This window comes from Engraulis encrasicolus, chromosome 7, assembly GCF_034702125.1.
Source record: "Engraulis encrasicolus isolate BLACKSEA-1 chromosome 7, IST_EnEncr_1.0, whole genome shotgun sequence".
Taxonomy (NCBI): Eukaryota; Metazoa; Chordata; class Actinopteri; order Clupeiformes; family Engraulidae; genus Engraulis; species Engraulis encrasicolus.
The window spans coordinates 56,677,078-56,702,351 of NC_085863.1; the positions used below are offsets into that span (position 1 = coordinate 56,677,078).

A 25,274-nucleotide genomic window follows, 5' to 3' on the forward strand; every position below is an offset into this window, starting at 1 on the left:
AAAAGAAAGGCAGAATGAAAAAAAGAAAGGAGGGAAAAAAAACAGAAGTACGGCTCATTAAGAAAGGCGTCCCTACTGTTCGGAACTGCAGGACTTGCCTCACGTTGGTTGCATGAACCCTTGCATTTACATTCCAGCCGTACGTATATAAAACCGGGCCAACCACCACTGAGCGCTTGCCGGGACCGTTGATGGCCTCGGATCAAAAGCAGCTCAGAGGCCTTAACGGCTGAAATCCAGTGGACTCATTCATCCAGTGGACTGACGCACACGAAAAATCGAAGCTCCTGCTCCCTGCTTCTTTTATATATTGTTACACTGCACAAAAAAGTAGCCTGATACTCTGTAGAGAGTTCCTCCAACTTGCTGATAATATGGATGCTAACAATATTGTTAAAAATATATATTAAAGGAGTCCCCCCCGACTTGTCAGTCAGTGAGTTCCACTGCTGCCAGAGAGGTTCCCCTTCCACTGGGAAGACATGTAGAGCATGTTGGTTAAGGGAAGTGGGGTGAGTTGGGAAGAGGGTGGGGAGAAAAGAGGGGTTGGGGAAGTGGAGAGGGGCTATAAAAGCATGCCAGTGAGAGCACGAGACCGATGTTGATCGACAGACAAGAGCACGAGGCGGAGAGAGAGAGAGAGAGAGAGAGAGAGACAGAGAGAGAGAGAGAGACAGAGAGAGAGAGAGAGAGAGAGAGAGAGAGAGAGAGAGAGAGAGAGAATAGAAGAGAGCGTGAAACTAAAGAGGCCTACCTTTTTTGGCTATTTCCATCTCCTCCTCGGTCCAGCGAGACGTCTCCCCGCTCTCGACAGCTCCTGCAGAATCACCGAGAGCAGAAGCAGCAGTCAGCGTCAGCCAGAGAGAGACTGAGAGAGAGAGAAAAAGAGAAAGGGAGAGAGAGAGAGAGAGAGAAAGCGAGAGAGAGGGAGGGAAGCAGAGATAGCGATAGGAGGGACAAAAGATAGATAGATAAAGCCAGAGTGAAAGAGAGAGAGAGAGAGAGAGACACAGACAGACAGACAGACAGACAGAGAGAGAGAGAGAGAGAGAGAGAGAGAGAGAGAGAGAGAGAGAGAGAGAGAGAGAGAGAGAGAGAGAGAGACAGACAGAGAGAGAGAGAACGAGACTGCCTGCTGCACAAGAGACTCGGCTGCACTCCACTCTCCTCCTCACAAACTCTAATCTAATAATCTGTTTACATTCAGGGGCTGCCGGGACCTGTCTCTCTCTCTCCCTCTCTCCCTCTCTCTCTCCCTCTCTCTCTCTCTCTCTCTCTCTCTCTCTCTCTCTCTCTCTCTCTCTCTCTCTCTCTCTCTCTCTCTCTCTCTCTCTCTCTCTCTCTCTCTCTCTCTCTCTCTCTCCCTCTCTCTCTCTCTCTCCCTCCCTTGTGCTCTCTCTCTCTCCCTCTCCCTCTACTTTCCCTTATTCCCTCTCTCATTTCGTTGCCGCACCAACCAGACGGCTGACCCCTCTTTCTCTGCGAGGGGAGGGTGAGTCAGCTGATCTCGGCTGAGACACTGGAGAGCACCTCCCTCTTTGGGAAAGGCCTTGAACAAACAAGAGAAGTGCTCTCACACACAGACAGAGAGAGACGCGCGCACACACACACACACACAAACAAACACATACGCACAAACAGAGGAGCTCTCTTGCGCACACAGAGAAAGACACACACACACACAATCAGAGAGAAAACACATACACATACGTGCACAAAGAGCACTCTCTCGAACAGAGATGCACATAAACACATGCACAATGACCCACACACAAACGAACATGCATACAAAGAAAAGCACTCTATCGCCCACAAAGACACACATACACAAACTCACACGCACATTGCTCAGAGATATCTGTGTGTTCCATGATATGCCCTGAACCTCTGACTGCTCAAACCTTTGCCTTCCCTCAGTGCTCTCTATGCAAGGCAGCCAGAGAAAGGTCTTGGCCTTAGCTTGGACCTCCTCCTCCACCTCCTCCTCCTCCTCCTCCTCCTACTCTTCTTCTTCTTCTTCTTCTTCCGCCTTCCCCTCTCCCTGCGCCTGAACTCCCTGACACTGAGTAAGCATCTGGACAAATTTAGCTCCTAGTGAACCTTTGACATTTACGCGAGTTTGTTCCCTGTGATGGGACTTGCTTGCCTGCTCCATGGCCTGCACACTGCACTGCACTGCACCGCACCGGGGGTGGTGGTAGTGGTGCTTGTACGTCGTGGACGGAACGTCTTTGGCCGAGCGGGCAGAGTCCGTCCGCAACAGCCCCAGCAGCTCAAATAAATATTACAGTGCTGGCTCATTCACGCTTGTTTGCTTTACCTGCTAACCCCCTGATCCAAGGGCACATGAGCTAGTTGGCTCACATAACAGGAGGGCCGTGGACTGGCTGGCAGTCCCCAACATGCTGCTAACATGATACGGATCGTGACATCAGGACTTTGAAATGATACATACCCGAGGAAAGTGGGTGGGGGTAAAAACCTGCTCTACCAAAAACTTGGGACATTTACACAATGAATCAAACGCAAAGACACACTTTAGCTTTGTACTCCTCATCCCATTCCGAATGTCACACTGCACACAAAATCAGGCTCTCAGCTGGAAAAAAAATCCCTAAAATCTTTTTATTACTTGCGTGGAGTATTGTACGAGTTTCTGGAACGAGTGCTCTGAAAATTTGCATGAAATCAAGAGGCGAATTAATTATAAATATGCATAATAGGGCAACCGTAGTTCTTTTTTCATTGGTGCATAAAGTTACAGTAGAGGTCTCTGCATCAAAACATGGAATAAAGTTACAGTAGAGGTCTCTGCATCAAAACATGGAACACATCACACCATACTGCTGACCTTGCTGAAACACAGTGGCTTTACTACCTCAATACCAGGAACAGATAAAAAAGTTTCCTTGTGGAAAGTAGCAGTTATCTCTCAAATAGTTTTGAAACGACATCTCATTTCTAAAGGTGCACTGTGGGGGCCTGGATATGAATATGTACAAAATAATAACCTAATATCTGCTACGTATGACCAAAGTACAGCAAGTTTTGCAGCTAAAAATGTCTATTTCTGGACATTCAAAATGGTGGACAACGACGTGGAGAAGGTCCACCTTTTCCTGTATGAAAAGTGCAATTATCCCTGTCATAATGAATACTTAGAATTTGATGGTGTTGGTAAGCATTTGTGACAAAGGTGACATTTGTAAATGAGAAGCATTCATACTGAAACTCCTAAAATATTACACAGTGCACCTTTAAGGCAAAAGTAGGTCATACAATTGGGCTGCCCCACATGTATTAGTGTGTCTATCCTTACTTCACTTAAAATTTCTCATCCCCCCCCCCCACGCACGCACGCACGCACACACATTTGCACAGCCACAGAGTCATGCAGATTATTTGCCAGTGGCCATAACTCAAGGGGACAAGATGGCCAAATGATCCCGTCTACCCAGCCCAAGTGCAGCCTCGGTCAGTAGCGAGAGGCATCTCAGTCCAACAGATTGTTACCAGATCTGACAGCCAGTGGAGGAGGGAGGGGAGGGCAGGGCGTGGGGTGGGGATGGTAGGGGTTGATGTGGGGACAGCGTGGGCTTAATCATATCAGTGGGGAAAAGCCTGACATGGCGTGAGGACACCAAGGTGAGCACAGGACAGTGGGGACGACGTGGGGACAGCGGGGGATAGTGTCACATTCATACCACACAAGACACACACAATGGGGTCAGGCCGATTGTTTTATTCTCCTCCATAGAGAGAGAACCATGCGTGTCAGCTTGATGCATGCCCTGAAGAGGACCTTCTCATGCCAATGAAAGGTTAAACAGAAAATATTGTATTAGTCTTGAGGGAAAAGAACAAGTCGCCAGAGCACTTAAGTCGTTGCTGCCAAACAGTACAAGAGGACAGCCTTTCTAGGAAGCTGAATTTGTTCTAATTTAATATGGGAATGCAGTAGGTGGGTCTCTGATCATCTGTCTATAAAGTGTTTTCCACACATTTGAAGGCTTTTCCAGCAAAGACAATTGCTTGTGTACTAAAAATAATTATCCTTTAAAACGCATAATACATTTAAAAAACATTGGGTCTTTGTTCATTTCATCTGAAAAGCTCTTCTTACCAGCCGACAAGTCAATGAGTTTACCTGCCATCTTTTTTTCGTACAGTAAGTAGACATGGCAACAAGGCTACCTGGACGACACAAGGTTACCATGGACACCAATAAACCCTGGGCCCTTTGTGACAGCAACACAGGCTGAAGGGGGGTGGAGGGATGGCGAGGGACGTGTGTGTGTGTGTGTGTGTGTGTGTGTGTGTGTGTGTGTGTGTGTGTGTGTGTGTGTGTGTGTGTGTGTGTGTGTGTGTGTGTGTGTGTGTGTGTGTGTGTGTGTGTGTGGCAGTAGACGCGCTTGGGTAGCAGTAGATGATACCTGGCAACTGCAATCTGAGTGCCTGGTCTACTGGGAGCTATGTAGAACAACTATCCTAGTCGGTGTGTGTGTGTGTGTGTGTGTGTGTGTGTGTGTGTGTGTGTGTGTGTGTGTGTGTGTGTGTGTGTGTGTGTGTGTGTGTGTGTGTGTGTGTGTGTGTGTGTGTGTGTGTGTGTGTGTGTGTGTGTGTGTGTGTGTGTGTGTGTGTGGGCAGGGGGGAAGCAAATCAGAAAGGGCAGCAGGCAGACTCTAACAGACTCAGACAAATGGAACAACCTGTTGAGGACAGACACCCAAAGGAGCTGACGTGTTCTTAGAAATTTGCAGCCTCAACTGAACACTGTCTACTCTAACTACTCTAAGACGCCACCGTTTCAGGAGCCAACCTCAAGGGGCAATACAAGCCCCCGAAAAACACGCACATCAGAGGACCGTATAACAACAACACATATCCTTGCTTTTAATCTGGATGCGCAGAAACGTTAAGTGAAGACATGCGGAGGCCATATTACCTCTATCCATGGGCACTGGAGTGGTGGACTTGGCAGGTTCCCGTGGTGGCTTCGGACCAAGCTCAGGTTTGGGAGGCTGGACTGGCTCAGGCAAACCTGTAGAAAGGAGAGAGACTTTAAGGGCAGGTTGCATTGGGCAGTTAGGAAATCAATACAAACAACATTCACACCAGACACACAGTGGCCTATGAAAAGGCCTAACTTAAAATAAGCTGTTATGCCTTCAATAACCAGGACATAGGCATGAATGTGAGTGAGTGAGTGAGTGAGTGAGTGAGTGAGTGAGTGAGTGAGTGAGTGAGTGAGTGAGTGAGTGAGTGAGTGAGTGAGTGAGTGAGTGAGTGAGTGAGTGAGTGAGTGAGTGAGTGAGTGAGTGAGTGAGTGAGTGAGTGAGTGAGTGAGTAAGCCAGAGAGAGAAAAAACACTCGAGAGAGACAGAGAGAGAGACCGAGAGAAATAAAGGGAGATCAACAGGGAATAAAAAGAGAGAAAGTGAGGGAGACTGCGTGCGTCAAGTGTTTTTGGCTGGAGGTGGGCTGTTATATGGCGCAGGTAAACACTGTGTGTGTGTGTGTGTGTGTGTGTGTGTGTGTGTGTGTGTGTGTGTGTGTGTGTGTGTGTGTGTGTGTGTGTGTGTGTGTGTGTGTGTGTGTGTGTGTGTGCGCCCTAACTTGGCTCAGGTAGAGAGAGATTGTGAATGGGTGCGTGCGTGCGTTGTACCATGCTCCATGCGTTGTACCATGCACTTACTTGGCTCAGGAGGGGGTGGGGGCACTTCCTCGGCCCCTCCGACGGTGGTCTCGTTGGTCGTCGTCATTGACCGCGTGGTGATCCTGCCCTTGCGGCGCCCTTGGCTGTTGGCCGTCTTGCGGCCGCGCGGTGTGTTCTGCTCCTTGCCGTCCTCGTCCTCCCCGCCGTCACACTTGTCTTTGTCTTTGCCAAGGTCCCTGCAGAGGAAGAGAGAGACACACACACACACACACACACACACACACACAGAACAGACAAAGAGAGCAAGAGAAAGAGAGAGAGAGAGAGAGAGAGAGAGAGAGAGAGAGAGAGAGAGAGAGAGAGAGAGAGAGAGAGAGAGAGAGAGAAAGGGAGAGACAGCAAGAGAGAGAGAGAGAGAGAGAGAGAGAGAGAGAGAGAGAGAGAGAGAGAGAGAGAGAGAGGGGAGACAAACGCTGCTTCTTTTTAACCTGCAAAAACTTTGGAGAAACTGGTTCAGACAGACAGCCAGCCACCATTACTGCTTGTTACTGGGTGCTTACGGCAGGCCAGTCCTGCTGTGATGTCACAGACGGGATGCTGTACAGTCTCATCTGGCGTGTGTAGCTTTTCCTAGATGTACCCTGGAGACTTCAAAGCTGCACATTTAAGTACATCCCCTAGACTTAAGTACATCCCCTAGACGGCAAAGAAGCCAACTCTAGTTTAAATCAGGAGAGGAAAAGGGTAGAACGGTGTATGTGTGTGTGCTTGCCATGCAGACATTTATCACACACAGCTAACTAAGTGCTGTGCACTCCAAACAGCTGACTGGACACTAACACATCATCTGGATTACTGGGGACATGCATGTCATTAACACACACACGGAGAGAGAGAGAGAGAGAGAGAGAGAGAGAGAGAGAGAGAGAGAGAGAGAGAGAGAGAGAGAGAGAGAGAGAGAGAGAGAGAGAGAGAGAGAGAGAGAGAGAGAGAGAGAGAGAGAGAGAGAGAGAGAGAGAGAGAGAGAGAGAGAAGCGAGCGACCTGACAGAGAGTGACAGAGCTGCTAAGGCTAACCAGGCATGGGAATAGATCAGTATGGACAGGAGTCTCCCAAATATTTCACACCTCATCACTAGAGTAGAGTGGTTCAGCGGCCAGGGGGTTGGGCTGGGGGTGGGGGGGCTGTTAAGAGCGTTCCATCACAGTAGCTCTGGTCTAAGCACTGGAGCAGCCGTGGCTACACCGTTCCCATGCCTGGAATAATTCAGGGCTTCTCAAGGATGAGAAAATCCCTTCCCTAAAGATAAGACTTCCAACATTTCTGTCCGAGGCCCTGAATGCTTTCAGTTACTGTGGACATTTATTAAGTGGTTTTTAAGTGTGTAAGGCCTGAGGTTGGCTTCAGCCAGGCTCCAATCAGGCTTTAGTGGGAATGCCTCCTTCTGTCGCTCGCTCGCTCGCTCTCTCTCCCTCCCTCCCTCCCTTTTCCCCCTCCCTCTCTTTTCTTTCTCGCTCAGTCCTTCCCTTCTATCCCTCTCTGTCTCTCTTTCGTGCTCTGTCCATCTCTCCTTATTCTCTCTCTTGCCGCCCTCTCTTAATGCATGATGCATTACCGGGTGCAGTTTCGAATGAAGAGGGACCACTCACTTGGATTCCTCCTTTTCATCTTTCTCCTCCTCTTCCTTTCTCTCCTCCTCTTCTTTTTTCTCAGAGTTCTCCGATTTGTCCTCTTCGTTCTTATCGTCCGATTTGTCTTCTTGCGAGGGCCTCGTTATCTGTTTTGGAATACCAAAAGATTAGGGGATTTTTTTGTCCTAATTAAAAGAAAGGTCCAGCACAGTTTGGTCTGAAAAAAAAATACAATAAGAGCCATTTTCCCAGGAGTTTTATCGTTCCTGAAACTGTAACTGAAAAGGAATGTGCAATGCAGGCCAGCTGTAGCTTTGATTACCACAAGTTTTCATTGGCAGTGCCAGAGTGTGGTGGGGAAAAAACACTAATGCAGATTACCTAAACTGAACCAGTAGAGAAACTCCCTCATTATCCTTGGTGCCTCCATTCTGAGTAACTATGAGCCTATGATATCACGGCAGCTTTCCATCATCCATGACAGTGGACAGTGTACTGCTCTTGTTGTAATACCTCTTCGATATTGGACAGTACTAAGTGCCAGATGAAGAAAAGTGCCAGAAATACTCAGACACGTGACAATGCAGAATTGATTTGGGGGACTTTCTTTCTCTCACACGCGCACACGCACACAGAAACACACACACACACACACGAATGCAATTAATAAATAAATAAGCCAACAAATAGCAAAAAATAATGCGAGTCAGAAATTGGCTTGTCCCTTGTAACCACATGAATAGATGAACCACTTTCTTGCAATGTGCTGAGGCAGTCAAAAGTCTCAGGTCATTAATCAGTTTTTTTTAAATGAACCTCAAAATTCCAAGGCCATCTTCTTTCAATAGTCAACCAAGCAAAAACCAAGATAATTTTCCTGCTTAGCAAACACAATTACTCAAAATGAAAGGATATGCAATGACAGAGAGACATGGCTTTCATTACCACTATTGACATAGCAACATAAAAACTGATCATCTATTTAAAGGCATACAAATGTATTGTGGGTAAAAGTGTACATGTTTGGGGTTGGGGTGAGGGTCATGGTATAAACAGGTTCATGGTGCTGCGCTAAATACAAACACAGGGGGTCAGTGACCAGGACTTAGCAACAGGCCAGAATCGTCAGGCCGATCCACTAGATGTATTTAAAAAGGTAAATGAGCATCAATGTCCAAATGAATCTCTCTTCACGACACTGTCGAGACACACAATAGCCTCATTACAGTGCGATGGGGGAGTGTGTGTGTGTGTGTGTGTGTGAGTGTGTGTGTGTGTGTGTGTGTGTGTATGTGAGACAAGGTAGTCCTCAGGTTAGCCTTGCCTGGGGCTCTACAATGTTACGACAATGTTCTGTGGGTTAATAGGATCATGGAGCGGAGGGGGTGTAACGAAAAGGCGGGTGAGGTGGGGGGTAATTGAGGGGGAGAGGGGAGTAGGGGGGTTCGAGGGTTGCTGGCCTGGTCATGCACCCCACGGAGATTAGATTAGGAATATGAGAAGCTTTGATGGTCCTCACATGGAAAGGGGTGTCTGCGAGAGACGGATCACACGCCCAGCGGTGCGATCACAATGGGAGCATTGTTGACTCTAGCGGAGTTCAAAGGGTGTGGAAAAGCAAGCTGCTCACAACAAATGGTGAAGGACTAGGAGGACTGGGACCAAAAGTCATTGGACAGACTAGCATTTGCAGTAGTCATCATCATCAACACAATTTCTATCCTGTAAATTAACGTTGAGGGTCTTCAGTTAATGCAAAGCTTGTTTGTTTTATTTTAAATCCATTATGGTGGGGTATAGTTTCCTGGTGAACCAGTAGCCTGTAAGTAACAGGCTACTGGCACACTGCCCTTTCACACCTCTCCGCAGGCGTGGTTTGGTCAAAAGATGCTTGCACGTGGTTGGAGCAACCTCATATGAATGACATGACACTTCGACCACTCACGTTGAAGCAGAACAGCGTGTTTAGAAAATCAACTTGAGGTATTTTGGATAACACCGCTGAAATTGCTGCTTCCATCCCGACGCATGATAACTCCTCGCACGCCGCCATTACTGTTGTGATTCAGGGAGGGGGCGGGCACAGCCGAACTACCCTGGTGGAGGGTGTCGCGTTCGATAAACGTCATACCCACTGAAATCCCTCCCTACGATCCTGATTCGTCGTGCTGCCCCGGTTATTTCGACAACGGAGGAGGAGAGCGAATCACTGGCGTACCAGAAGGTTTGTGTAGCCCAGCCCCCTGGGCGTCAACACATAGCTTCTGGTTCACCAGGAAAGGGGTATAGAGCCAAAAAGAAAATTGTGTTGCTGTCCAAATATTTATGGTCCTAACTGTATTTCTAGATAATGTAAACAAAAAGTACAGTTGCTGCGGTCAAATAGATAAGATCCAGCAATCCATTGGTCATATCTCACCTGGGCTACCAAAAAAAAAAAACGTTGAAAGGGCAATCAGTTCAGTGAGGTTAAAGCCATTGATCACTTACTGAGTGATTATACCACAGCTGGTAGTCAATTTGAATAAACCATGTGTGCGACAGTGTCTGCAGTACCTATGCACATGATGGTGTTAATGTGTAATAAAGCGTCAAAGTACAACCACAGAACCTATAACTCAGCATTCCATACCACTGAGATCAACTACACATACACAATGACCGTGGCAAATCAAGAATATTTGCAATGAACATTTTTGATATGCTATTTTGACTTCTCACCTCATTGCTTAAACACAGTGTATCACAAATACATTACTGGCTGCAGTATCATTTTGACCATTCCACACCGAATTGGCATTCTCTGCAATTCATTTGCATGAACAAAAAGCATCTACAACCAAGATGGAAAAAAATTGGGCACAGTGTCTGCTCCATCTGCTGCAGCGTTGAGAAGCTAAGAGGCCAGTCATCTTGGATGAGAGTTTGGAAAAAGTAACTGCCCAAATATCCATCTTTATCTCTCTCTCTCACACACACACACACACACACGCGAATCTTTGACTCGTTTTATCTAGGCATTCATCAGCCTGGCTACCGGCAAGAACAGAGTCAGCGAGAGAGGGAGAGAGAGAGCTCCTCCCCCTGCTTGTTGCATGGATGAGCAGTGGAACATGCCTAGCTAAGCCAACTCAAACCATCCCATGCTGGTACCAGATGGGACACAGGAATGCTAACTGCCTGCTACTCTGTCCAAGATACCCCTCTCTCTCTCTATCTCTCTCTCTCTCTCTCTCTCTCTCTCTCTCTCTCTCTCTCTCCTGTCTCTCTCTCTCTCTCTCTCTCTCTCTCTCTCTCTCTCTCTCTCTCTCTCTCTCTCTCTCTCTCTCTCTCTCTCTCTCTCTCTCTCTCTCTCTCTCTCTCTCTCTCTCTCTCTCTCTCTCTCCACTGAAATGAGCAAGTGAGCACAGCAAAAAAGAGAAGGACTCTGACACAGATAGAATGTTTTTTTTTAAAAATGCTAGCCAAAACTCTCCAAGATACTGAACTGAACGCTAAAACGAACGAGGGGGCACACCAAAGTGAAGGACTGTCCCTGAGATGGATACACTTTTTATAATTTTATTTTTTTAAAAGAAGGCAGAAGACAAGTAAACTCACGTTTGCCTCATTGTAAAAGAAAGATCCTTCATGACTGTATGGGTAGCCAACACTCTTTTCCAGAGCCACTTACAGTCTACGTGTAATGCATGATCTTCACAAAGACGTTACATCAGCGAAACTCAGTCAAGGCTCCTTGGAACTCTGTTTGCAAGAGCAGTTGCCATGGGAAACCAGAATTATCTGAAATTCTAAGCCATCACGGACTAAAAAAGAAAGGAGACAGAAAGACTGAGAGAAAGTGAGAATGAAAAAGATTCAGAGAGTTGAATGTATTAATAATATCCATCAACCCCAACCTCTACCCCCATAGTTTTTCTCTCTTCAAACTGCGTTTAGAGAAAAACGTGGGCCTCAACCTCACCGCTATTGGGCGCAGTGCCTGAGTCGCAGGCTTGAAGGCCTGGACGTTCTTCCTCATTAGGCAACAGAGAGGCCCGCAGTACGGGAGCGCCTGTGTTTGCTTTGGAGCCGGCTGCCGCTCCATGACACCGCGGCCATATCCTCCTCCACTGCCTGCCAAAAGGGGCTTCCAGCTCCATCCGCCAGGAGAGCAGAGCAAAAGGAGACCAATGCAACACGAACCAGTGCGGCGTGGCACAGCGAAAGAATCTCTGCGGTGAGCAAATTTTCCCCTCTTCTTTTTTCCCCAGAGAAGCATGAAGGGCCCTGGGTCTTTGCTGAATCATGGGCCCAGCATAGTCAAAAAAAATAGTCAGCTTGGGTGAAAACCCATGTTCTGGAGAGTTGAGCTGCTTTTTATCGAGATGAGCTGCTTAAAGGCAAACTTTCATAGCACGAAACTAACTAACCCTTGACTTACCTTTCCTGGCTGCTACGACAACATTGCAACTCCACAACTCAAGAACCCCAATTTCAATAGAACACCAGCCTAAGCAATAAAGCACAGAACACAGAAGATGGACTGGAGCAAGGTTGTATCCAGTCAGATAATATTCTCTGAAGGTGATTAACATGGAAAAGAAATGAGAGGAATCTCTCTTCCTGTAATAAACCCACGTGTTTGTTTGGTTTGGGAATCCAGGTCAATGTTCAAAATGTTGCATCAAAGTTTGCGCTTCTCACATTTGGGCACAGAGATGTAAAAAAAGAAAGAAAAAAAAATGGTGCCACAGCTGAATGAATGAACGAACATTTCAAGACCGACAAACACAGACACGGCAACATCAGCTTGAAAGTTTTGAGATGTGCCACTGTCATACGAGTCAAGTGTGACTGTTAAAAACCCGAGAACCCCCAGGAGTGGCCACTGAAACCCAGTGTTTCAACTCCCATCACAATAGCTAGTTCGCCACGCCAGTGACACCCTTCCAGTACTACTGAACATGCATAGTAAATGACATATCTACGGTAACCAGAGAATGGCCATGGAACAGCATGACTGCTGGATAAAGCCTCAGTAATTTGGCACCCCTTGACAATGAGGTTGAAAATATCCCTTAATAGGATAGTAGATAAAAAAAGGGATTACGTCAGCAGCAAAACAATTTTAAAAAGCCATGAGCACAAAGGAGATAAAAAAAAATAATGCCAGAGATTCAGCACAATTTGTTTCACTACCTGGATGTAAAATATATGACTTCACCACTGAAGATTAAACTGTATTCGATATGCAGTAGGACATATGGCAGGAAGGAGCAAGCAGGGAATACACGGAGGTGGACTAAACATAATGCAAACAGTGGCACACATTAAAAAGGGAAAAGGAGGGAGAGGACATGGTGGAGACAGAGAATATGGGGCAAAATAGTACATAAGACTATTAAAAACTACTAAAAGAGAGAGCCAATGAGCATGCATACAAGTAGGTAGCAAAAGAGGGCTAGTCATCCAGGGAAAAAAAAAAAGAAGTGAGGGATCGGGGGGAGAGGTCAACAGAATGTGTGTGAGGAGAGAGAGAGAGAGAGAGAGAGAGAGAGAGAGAGAGAGAGAGAGAGAGAGAGAGAGAGAGAGAGAGAGAGAGAGAGAGAGAGAAGCATTAGGAAAGAAAAAAAGAGGGAGGGACTATGGGGTTAGAGAGCCACACAGGCTTACACTTCAGTCAGCCAGCACTTTCCCCACCACAGCCAAGCAGTCAGACAGCGAGTCAGTCAGTCCACCACAACACATACCTGTAAGCTCATCTATCCCCAATCAACACATGTGGATCAGAACAGGGCTGGCTGGTCCGCTGACGAGCCCCAGGCTCGAACAACTCTCCTATGTGCTGGGGGGCAGTGATGGCCGGAGAAGAAAGGGGAGGAAGAGAGGCAAAGGCAGCCGCAGCAGGAGCCGCGGCAGCAGGAGCAGAGACGGTGGCGGTAGTAGCAAGAGTAGCTGTGGCAGCAGTAGTGATGGTAGTGGGGGCAGGGGGGAGGCAGCGAGTTGGCCAAGACAGAGGCAGCTAAGACAGCAGTGGCTGTGGCAGCGGCAGCGGTAGCAGAAGAGTCGGCAGTGGCGGTAGCATCACTGAACGACGCAGCAGCAACAACACGCGGGCTGCTGCTGCCGGGGCCCCTGTCGGCAGCACACATTCCAGGAAAGCGTGTCATCGAGCCGCTTAAGCCGGCCAGAGAGTGGCCCATCTCAGATGCACGCTCTAATCTATGCGGGGTCACCCGAGGTAATCCCCGCCAAAGTGCACCCTCCCCCTCCTTCCCCCCACCCCCCACACTCCCTGTGATTGGCACTCGGCGGCCGCACGGCAAGTTTTCTGGTCCTGTCAGGAACGTCGGAGCATACCACCGGCTGACAGAGATAGGGGTGGCTCTCTATCTCTGTTTTCGTGTCTCACTGTCCTGCACGCTCGCTTAAGTCTCACTCTCCCTATGCCTCAGTCCCTCCCCTCCCTTTCGCATTCACTCTGTCTGTCCGTCTCTGTCTCGCTCTCTCTGCTTCTCACGCCAAATGGCAGAGGATGGCATATTGGGGGGAGGCAGGGGTGTGTGTGGGTGGGGTTGTGGGGGCAGCAGAAAAATGAGTACAGCTTGTTCAGGCTGTCAGTGTGGACTCTGTCCGTCTCTTTTTTTTCATCATCACTCTTTTCCGTTTGTGCATATTCAGTTGGCCAGTTCTCTCTCTCTCTCTCTCTCTCCGCGCTCTCTCACTCTCTGCTCTCTCTATTCGCTCGCTCTCTCTCTCTCACTCTCGAGTGGTCTCCAGGGAATTTCAGCCAGTACAAAAAGCTCCGGCCAGAGGCCTGTTTGAAGCAGAACAATGCCAGTGCTGAGCTGGCCCTCGTGATTAGCCACAGCCACCAGGGCCCTGTTTATGTAACCCTTCGCAATAGCCGCCCAGCACAGGCAAACACTCAGAACAGGCAGGCAGGCAGGCAGGCAAACCGTGCACGGTTACTTGCTGCTTGTATGTCTGCATCTGGATGTGCATACGTCTCTTGTGTGTATACGTTATGAATGAAGGGGGGGTTAGAATCTCATGATGCAAAATAATTGACTTAAAATTGGTCTGCTTCCTGCTTGTCTGTCTCCGGAGAGGAGAGGACAGGAGAGGAGGTAGTAGTGGAAGAGGAGAGGAGAGGAGAGGAGAGTAGAGGAGAGGAAAGATCTTTTTCATCATCATTGATAGCGACCTCCTGACAACCGGACACATGCAACTGGTGACCTCCCAGCCAAACTTGTGATCCCCCACTGATGGATAACAGACAGAGAGGCCTCTGTTGTCAACACACTGCCAGATGATCAAGGACAAGTGGCTCTGATTATATTCTCTCTTTGAGACGCACGCACACACAACTGAAATATGGCACTCGTTAATAGTGTCCTCTTCCATCGGCTCGGTGATCTGTAACAAGTAATGCAAGCCCATGAGGTAGCCTCTTAGCATGCCAAGATTATTGAGGAGAGCAGAGCGGTGCTGCTCTAATGTGATGTGGTGTGTTATTTCCATCGGCCCCAAATGTACTAGCAGCAAGTATTAAGGTCTAGCAGCTAAGGATTATCTTGACATTACTACAACAGAATGATCTGCAATGATGCCCTTATAAAAGTTATAAAATCATAGCACACTCCCGCATGTGAATCCCTGTGATCTTCCAACATGATCTCCAAAAATTCCGTGCTCTGGACACGGATGTTAAGGACACAAAATTTGTGTCCAGGAACACGGATTTTGCCAAAATTCCGTGCTCCTGGACACGGAATTATTTTCCGCGATGGACACACAGAACTGCTCTCTCTATACTCCCACAGCTCTATGTTTCCACAGTCTTGTGTTTTCTCAGGATTTTTTCTCAAAAAACATTTCTTACTGACAGGTGAGGGTTATGGATTGTTTTGGTCTGGGCACAGCTAGTTTTCTTTCATTCATTATATGAATTTGATAGCCTAGCAACCAACTGGAAAAGGTATTTCTCAAAAACATGTCTTTAATGACAGGTTAAGGTTAGGGAATGTTTTGGTCAGGGCACAACTTAAATTGCTATAGCATTATTTTGTTTAGGATTAGCATTTGGTATGTATTTTCTAATGATAGAGTTAACACAGTGCAGTGGTAATAGCCTATAGAAAGCACTTCTGTGTGCCCATCACGGAAAACAATTCCGTGTCCAGGAGCACGGAAAACAATTCCGTGTCCAGGAGCACGGAATTTTGGCAAAATCCGTGCTCATGGACACAGATTTCGTGTCCTTAACATCCGTGTCCAGGAGCACAGAATTTTTGGAGATCAGGCTGGATCTTCAGATTCAGCTGCTTGGTTCATTACAAAAAAATGTTATTTATCAGCGAAATTTTATTCACTGATCGAAAAACACACAAAAAACAACTACCTAACAAAGGTTTTTGGAAAGATGGGCCACTTCACTTCTACGTTCTTAGACAACAACTGTGCCTGTGCTTAAATATGGTGACAGTTGAAACTGTGTGTGTTCTGAGGTGTATACTAAGAATAGTGGTGTCAACAATAATCGATTTAGCAATGCATTGCAAAGCGGGGTAGGACAATTCAATAATCGATTCGGCAAGTGCCATAATCGATGTGGCATATTTTTTTCAATTTTTCAATTAGTTCTGTGGATATTTCCGCAGCAAATGAACGCTTAATTAAATTAAAGCACTTAAAAGCATTGACTCATGACTGATGAAAAATTTTCCTTCAAGCGTGAGGGCAGCGCCAATGCACACCACTAACTAAGACATGGACTTAGTTAACCTTCAGGAAGCGGTAAACCTGCTAATATATACCTGCAGGCGTCATTTAGTAGTGGTGTGGATCGGCAATGCTCTCACGATTCAATCCAATTACGATTCGGAGGGTAACAATTTTCGATCCGATCCGATTCAACGATGCATTGCGATGCGCAGGGACGGAGCACAAAGTTTATGACGGGGGTTATAAGAAAAAGAAAGAGTGACTGTGTGGGCTTAACACAACACAACCACAGCCAACAGTGATTCGTTTCTCAACCACCTTATCTATATCGACATCAATGCCCTCCTCCCATAGATTACGAACACATTCTATGCCTCCTCCATATCCAAGAGAACTGTCACGACCAAGACGTGTGGCCCCATCCTTGTCCGAAACACATTCATTTTTAAACTGCCAGCCTTCACGTCAGTAGGCTAGATGGTTCCGCTTTGCCAAGGGTGAAACTTGGGGAGACATTTGGAAACAGCCGGGCATCACTGCGTGCTTATTGGATATTCAATTAATGTGATGAAGGATGGTCAAACTTTAGACACTGCATGCCACGAAAGGGGCAATTTTTCGGGAGCAGCTAGGTAAAGTTTAGGGGTCGGGAGGGAGGGAGGGACTGAACAGTTGTCAACTAACTTAAGTCTCTTTTCCATAGGGTTCCGCGTTCTGGTGCGGGCTTTATAAATATTCATGAGAGTCGGCGGGGGGCTAACGGTACTGGTTTGGCCCGCGTTTCCATCTAGCAGAGTTCGGTACTGTAGCCTAGGTACAGTTGAGCAGTCGCAGTCGCCCTGAGTGGGCACGTGAGTAATGACCAGGCTTTCACGCCATGGTAAATAACACAGGAAAATGAGTCCTCCTCCTCCAAACGATACCAGTTACTCATTACCAATTAGTCTTGTGATTGTAGGCAATTGGATATTGAGGTTGGACTGTATTTTAGCCGTGGTAACTGTATAGCCTACTATAATTCCCTCCGTTGCATATTGCCAAAGTGCATTTGCAATTCGGAAGCAAATACTTGGATAGCAGACATTCCGTCATCCAAAACTACTTTCGGTGAGATGTTTACCATAGCCTACTTTCACAGCGTGAACACTTCTAATGCACTCTGTCCTCTTGTTGATGTTTACCATACTTTCACAGCGTGCACACTTATAATGCGCTCTGTCCTCTTGTCGGCATATTCAGTTGCATATTGGTCGCCCCGTTTCCCTTCTGTTGCAGCGCATCCAATTGAGTCATCAAACTACTTCCAATCCATTGCAGTTTTCGTGCTCTATTGCCATACTACTGTATTTCTCCCGTGAAAGCGCGAGGAGGCGTGGAGCTTCATGAAAAAATCAACATTTTTTGTTTGTTTGTTTTTCAATCAGACGATAAATGCCAGCAGCACAAAAATAATTCCTTGACAACTCCTTGGCCAGACTGGAGTTACTTTAGAGAACATGATAATTGCTTGACCAATTTCCTATCTAGTCTACTGTAAAAACTGCAGACAGAAAAGCGATGTTGATTTTTAAAGTGCGTGGGTGGGGATAGGTGTTTGCACATGCCGGTAAATCCTAACACAGGCAACATGTAGCCTAGTGGAACTCAGCTCCGCACGCCTCGAACCACGTCTTTCGCGATTCTATAATCGCCCCTGTTTGAGCCCTGTTTGAGCTGATGATGGGTGTGTATGGGTGGAGTAAATGCAAAAAGAAAACGAAACCACGCCCCAGCAGTGCGCAGCCCCGTTCTAACAGGGCTAGTCGAAAAGGGGCTTTACTTGACTATTTCCTGAAATCGGCAACCTACTGTAGGCAATATACACACTGGCCCAGAATCCTATGTACAGTGAGTCCAATATGTATTTGATCCCTTTCTGATTTTGCCTGTTTGCCCACTAATAAAGACATGATCAGTCTATAAATTTATGATAATATGTATTCAAACATGGAGAGACAGAATATCAAAAATACATTCCAGAAAATAACTTAAAATAATATATTTTAATTTATTTGTATTTAATTTAGGCAAATAAGTATTTGACCCCTCTAGCTAAAGAAGATGAAGTGCTTTGTGGCAAAGCCCTAGTTGTCTAGCACTGAGGTCAGATGCTTCTTTTAGTTGATGACAATGTTTGTGCATATACTAGAAAATATGTTTGCCCATTTTTCTTTGCACATTATCTCTAAAACATTAATAGTTTGTGGCTGTAGCTTGGCAAATGGGAGGTTCAGTTCCCTCCATAGAATTACTATAGGGTTAATATTATTTGGAGAATGCCACTTCACGACTTTAATATGCTTCTTATTGAGCCACTCCTTCGTTGCTTTGACTGTATGTTGTGTATTATTGTCATGTTGGGAGATCCAAAAATGGCCCACCCTTCAGTGTAGTGGTGGAGGGAAGGACGTTTGCACTCAGGATTGCACATTACATGTCTCCCTCCAACCATTCGTTGACGATGTGAAGTTGTCCTGTGCCTTGGCCACACACACACCCTCAAACCATAATGATACCACTTTCATGCATGATGGTGAGGAGGGTGTTCTTGGGATCATAGACAGTAGTACTCTTTCTCAAAACACATTGAATTGTGATAATGCCAAACATCTTGATTTTTGTTTCATCTGACTACAGCACCTCCTTATCATATCCTAAATCAGTCTGACGTCCGTTGGCAAACCTCAAGTGGGACTGCACAGGTTCCTTCTGAAGTAAAGGTACCATGTGTGCACTACAGGAATTTAAACCTCTGTGGCATTAAGTGCTACCAGTAGTTTTCTCAGTGATTTTGGTCAGTAGCTTTGATATCATTGCCTAGTTCATACCGTATAGCTCTAGGGTGATTTCTTTCTGTTCTCATGATTATCAAATCCCTACAAAAGGTCAAATCTTGTATAGAACCCCAGACAGGCTGATGGATAGTCATTTTGTATTCCTCACATTTTGGAAGAAATGCATCAACAGCTGGGTCATTAATACCCAGTCTCTTTCTTGTGGCTTTGCAGCCCATTTCATCTTTGTTCAGGTCTAAAATCGTGTCCCTGATATCATTTGACCACTCTTTGGTCTTTCCCATGCTGGTGAGGTTGGAGTGTGACTGATTCACTCATACTATGGACTGATTCTGCTGATTCAATGTGTCTTTTGTGCATGTTAGTATGTACAGGTGTCTTTAATTCAGATGACAAGTTGATCGGAAGTGCCCATCTGGTCTGTGGGCCCGGAACTGTCATCAGTTGGCAGGGGATCAAATACTTATTTTGCTCGATGAAATGGAAATAAATTAATATATATTCTCTTCAGTTAATTTCTGGATTTTCTTTTTGATATTCTGTCTCTCCATATTAGAATACACATTATCATAACATTTATTGACTGATCATGTCTTTGTTAGTAGGCAAACCAACAAAATCAGCAAGGGATCAAATACATATTGGACTCACTGTATCTACTGAATAGCCACTGCGCAGGGCTTACCACCACATAAGTGCATTTCACGAGCTTGTTAGTTCAATGTGATTTGCCAAAGTTGGTTGCTACACCAATGCGTTAAAAAGGATTCATGGGGGAACAACGCATAATACAAAAAAAACCCACAAAGCCTACTGTAGTGCTTAACCCATTATTGTCTTACCTTAAGTTGTCTTATTTCAAAGAAGCTGGTTATAGCCTAATCAACGTAGATCCATGCAAACAAATATTTGACTGCCGCATGCCTTCACGTTGCGACCATTATAGACACCTAGACACCTGACCTGACTTCAGCCATTCGTTAGTCTCGCCCCCCTGCTACCGACAAAGCTGTGCTAGAGGTTACATTAGCTGTAATGCAAACACGAGCGCGGGGAGTGAACCGCATGATGAAAAGCATGACCTGTTTTGTATAGTAATTTATCATTTTTTACTCCCAAGGAAAATTAAGGACAATATAATCCTATAGATATTTTGTAAATGCATGGGTCTACTTATTATTCAGTGTCTCTTCTGGAGGTCGGTATCTTAGTTTGCAAACCAGATATTTGGTGCCAGTTTCTAGACCTAAGATGGGTGCTACAAGAAAAGTAACCAGATGGCAGTAAAACGCCCGCGAATTATTCCATGTTTGATCCAATCAAAAAATGAAACCAAGCTGTGTTATCCCACACGATAAGGCCTATTCGTCCACAACGGGGAAAATTAAACATAGGCCTACCCATCATTGAAAAGCATGGGCCCCAAGGGCGAAACTTTGATTTTGACATTGGTGATTTTGACACAAAAGTTGGAGGCAAAATGGGAGGCGCGGGTAGGCTACTCAGACCTCCGGACCTACCCCCTTCTGCATTCTGCAGTTGAACATACTTGGGAAGTTTTGGTGTTTTTTTAATTTGTTTGTTTTGCTTCGGGTTTTTTTTTTTTTTAAATACACCGAATCGATTTGGCTTGTGGCCGAATCAATGCTGAATCGCCCATGCCCTGCATCGCGATCCTTTGCCGCATCGATTACTGTTGACTCCAGGCTCTTCTATTAGATCATGATTTACCTCTATCACAAGGTTAACTGAACTTGGTTTACAACTTAACCAGCTTCTTAGTATACTCCCCTGATCTTGATCTTGTGTTAGGCACCTGTATGTACCTTGGTGAGGCCTGTTGCTGCCTTTAACGATGGAGCCCGATGATGCTGCCGAACCCATCAGCGGTCAAATTTCTTATGTCAGCAGCAACATGAGCACCCACTGTCAACTGGGAACAATTATCTATACGCTGTTGACGGTACTGTAATTGAGCATTTGATGAATTGAGACACAAAATTACTGCGGCTTGTTTGCTTCATGTCTCGCCAATTGTGCCGTGCTGCCGACTACATTAACTGCACTGCTGTGCACCACACTGAAGCTCTCCTAAAATAGCTCTTGCTGGGCCCAGGACAAGACATTTGAAAGGGCACCACATCCAGTACATACAATGTAATAAGGGCCCAATTTTGGTCTCCCTCTCTCCCTGGGCCCCAGACAACTGATGCCTTCGTCACTAGGGCTGTCACAATATTCAAGAATTCAATACCTCTTTTGACACCCCCCTCATAACTTAGGAACCGAATGGTGTACGACCACCAAACTTGGAGGAGATGATCTTCAGCCAAATATCTATGATTGGCATCAGCTTGGTGTCATTATTGGGTATTATGACGTCATTATGATGTAATTTCCTGATTTTATTGCCCAAAATGCACCTTAATGTATTTTCCATCTAACTTGGGCGATGCACATCAATTTTAGTTAATATGTGCATCAGATAGGGATGCAAATTATCGATTAATTCATTAATCATTAGTTGATAGTGTTATCGATCGACTTTCGATTAATTGATAAGCGGCGTTTTTTCACCTGAATTTTAAAAATCGCCTTTTAAAATATCAGCTAAATAGTTAAAACACTGAGTTCAAAAAGTATATTGTTATATTAAATTATATTATGAGAATTATATTATGATCATTAAGCCCATATTGTATTTTATTGTATGATGTTATATTATATTATTATAATATAATTATAATTATGCATTAGGAAAAGAAAGCTGTTTCTATGGCATCTCCACACCACCTTTGGGGAGGCATTGCTTTCACCCAGGAGTGAACTAGTAGCCCCACGCCCCCCTCTGTCGCCTTGCCTATATGACAGACAACGTTGAGTGAAATGTGATCAGACTCAGGACTTGTCTACATGTGTCAGCCAACCACAAGCATTTTAATTTAATACGCTTCAAAATAAAGAAATGCTATATGTTGGGTAGTGTGTTGTTGTCCATAATGGATAGTAATGTCAGCAAAGTTCGTTTCTGAACAAAAAAAGTTATTTCCTGTGTCTGTAAGGAGAGCTAATAAGCTAACAGGCTCCATTGAGAATGAATGGAGCTATGACAACAACACTTACAGCTAACAAGGATTCACCTGAAATTGAACAGATGGTGCTCCTCTTCATGCATGGTCATATATATTCATGCCCAGTTCAGCTAATACTAGTCTTGATATCTGACAGGGTGTAGTGATTAAAATTGCAGCTCACAATTTGAAATAACTACGTTTGTGATTTCGCTAGTTAGCACGCTAAGCTAACCTAGCAAGCTTAACCCTACAGTAAAATGCTGCTTGCAGTGACATTTGCCTGTCTTGAAAAATCGTTTTTCTCATAATCCAAGTAGTAACAACTTACACCATTGGACTTGGCATAATCACAGATTCAAGTACACATCTCCAAAAGACCCAAAAGAACTCTAGAAGTTGCAATGACGATTTAATAGATAAAATCTGCGCACCATGGATTTGAGTAGGACTAGAACTAGAACCACTCAACAGTCTCTAGCGCCCTCTAGCGGTTAATCGCGATTAATACATTTTAATCGAGCAACCTCTTGCTCGACAACTAATCTAAAGTCGATTAATCATTTGCATCCCTAGCATCAGACCACTTCAAATGTTCACAACGGTTTCTGATTCTAATGAAAATGTCAAAAAATATGAAAAATTGCGTGACAAAATCACGTCATATGGGAAAGCGGCTTCAGTTTCTTATAACATTGCCACAAGCAGTCAGCCCTCAACAACAAGATACATTATTACCAAATTTGCAGGGCATGACCTACATAAGACACACAAGCAATGAGAAATAAAAAGAAGAAATAAAATTGAGGTGAAATGTGCATTGGTAAAGATAAAAGTAGCTATTTGATTTTAAATGCGATGACATCATCAAATTAGCATAAAGTACCATAAATTAATGATAATTAATTAAGCTGATATTATATTAGGTAAAGTTATGCTAATGTAATGGAATAACTAAACCATAAGTAGTATGCAATAAGGAGGGTACACTGATGAGACTTAGATCAGTGATTTTTGGTCAGGCCTACCTGTCAGACAACCGTTGCCATGGCAACAACAAAAATGATAAACCTAATCTTTTGGTATCACGTTGTAGCCAACTTCATTTTAGGAAAAGTCACCAAGTTTCGTAGTCCTAGCTTAAGTCATTCAGGAGTTATACGACATCAAAGTTGGTGCGGGCACTTTTAGCCCCCCACGGTCTTGATAGGGTTACAATGAACCAAGGAGGTCTACATAAGTATCATTGCAATGAACTGCATAATTCTTGCCGATTTCCTTCTTATGTCACTCAAGGACGTTTACGGAAGCAGGAGAACAATGTCACAATAGTTAAAAGGATTTATCCCATCTGATCCAAGTTCGTCAAATATCCGCCCTGTGTTCTAATGCGTTATCAAAGAAAGTGTTTTTTGTGTTTCTTTGAGACCCTGGCTATCAGTAGTCACTTCCAACGCTAACAGACCAAGCAGGTAAAACAGAAATGTTATTCCAAGGGGGCTGCCGCCTACTATGTAATCGATCACGGATGGTGACGTGCTTCAGTCAGATTATTTTTTTTTTTTAAAATGTTCAAGCAGGTCTCCTAATATACTTTGGCGTTGCTTAATTTACCTGGGCAGCCGGCCTAAGTAAAGTCTACATCCAGGAAAAGCTGGTATGTGTACGGCATGCAGAATACAAACGTAAACACCGCCAGTGGCTACATCCTCTTCCTAATGGACTCCAAGAGACCCCCAACCACCCCCACCATCCCCAACTCCCCAAACAGCCCCCTTAAAATCTGTGACCACACAAACATATGTGTTGTGCCACAAATAAAACATGGACCTGCAGACACAAATCAGAACTGGGAGTTGTTAGCCTGAAGCACACAACATAACGCACGCGCGTGCGCACACACACACACACACGCACGCACACACACACACGCACGCACACACGCACGCACACGCACGCACACACACACGCACATACGCAAACAGCAAAGAAAGAAACAAGTAAGAAAGAAAGGAGAGACAGATATGAAAACATGCTGAAGTTTAGAAAACCACTAGGCCCAACTCCGCTAATGCTGCCTGGGATATCAAAGCCAAGCAGAGCAAGCTGCCCAACAGACAAGGACGATGCAACAGGAGGAAATCAGCATCCTGTCTCGAGGCCTGCGGTATGTCCTCTCCCCTCTCCAAGCCAGAAACGGCCCGGCCAAGCGAGCAGTTGGCCAGGCGGGCGTTCTATAGGAGAACCCTTATGGGTGTTTACATAAAGGAGACACCCAGCGCTGCCGATGCTGCTGGCATCATACATCAAGACATCAAGAAGCGCTTTACAACGCTCGTGAGGCTCGCACATCATTTCTCCTCCTTTGCACTCACAGCAACTCCACACTACGCTATCTCATATGCTGATGCACGAGCGTGGGCGTCACGTGGGGGATGAGAGCCAACTGGCGCTCCTGTGGCAAGAGATAGGCCATTCTACCCACGTTGACCTCGTTTAAAACTTGATGAAGGACTGAGTGTCCGAAACTAGTGTTGCACCGATACCGATACCAGTATCGGTGGATCGGTACTAAAATGGTGGTATCGGTATCGGTGAGTACCAACAAATAGGGCACCGATACCATTTACAGCTGCTTGTATGACACTTAAACAGCCTTGCAATTAGTTATTTCATAGAGGCATTTAAAAAGTATAAAAAGTTTTGCTGGATTCACTTTGTATTAGTCTTTTTCCTGTTTCACAAGGGTAGGCAGCAGCCTGACAAAGCCTTTCAATTGAAAGCCTACATTTCAGATAGGGTGGTATCGGTATCGGCCGATACTGCACAGCCAGGTATCCGGTATCGGTATCGGGGCGAAAAAATGGTATCGGTGCAACACTATCCGAAACGTTGCACCATTGAATATTTGGGGGCATAGAAGAGTGTTGCGGACATTTATTGTTTCATTAAAGTGATCTTGCACACATTCTGTGCTTTTAGTGTTTAGATCTACGCCAGTGGCCCGAGTGCAGCCAGGTCAGTGACACAGGATGCCCTGGTTTGGTCTTTATATGATGAGGGCTGAAAGTCAAATTAGTTCCTCCAGTCCTTTCCTGTTGCTTATGGCATCGTGACTCAAGGGTCGACGTCATTGGTGATCTCGACAACAGCTCGCAAAAGCACCACTGAAAAGGTCATCATTTCATTTGAGATCAGATATTGAATGGGAAAGCCCCCCCCAAAAGTTGGCTTGCCTTGACAGCGGGGAGAACACAGAAGGAAATGAGGTAACAAGCAACAGGAAAGGACGGGAAGAACTAGTTTTGACTTCCACCCAAGTTGACAGACTGCTGTTGGCAACCATCAAGTACAGATTGACTGAGTGACCGAC

At 45.5% G+C, this 25,274-nt stretch overlaps 1 protein-coding gene across 15 annotated transcripts in view; it reads right to left on the reverse strand.

Annotated features, from left to right (window-relative positions):
• ncor1 (nuclear receptor corepressor 1) overlaps positions 1-25,274 on the reverse strand; it is a 114,081-nt gene that overhangs the window by 45,361 nt on the left and 43,446 nt on the right. For 12 of the 15 annotated variants that reach the window (XM_063204074.1, XM_063204087.1, XM_063204077.1 and 9 more), the window contains exons 15-18: positions 7,306-7,433; positions 5,696-5,892; positions 4,946-5,041; positions 755-868 (exon numbers count right to left, since the gene is read on the reverse strand). In XM_063204074.1, the coding sequence (XP_063060144.1) occupies positions 755-868; positions 4,946-5,041; positions 5,696-5,892; positions 7,306-7,433 (535 nt within the window). Of the gene's footprint in view, positions 1-754; positions 869-4,945; positions 5,042-5,695; positions 5,893-7,305; positions 7,434-13,019; positions 13,539-25,274 lie in introns of those variants that run through there. The other 3 variants (XM_063204086.1, XM_063204081.1, XM_063204085.1) reach the window with 2 other exon arrangements.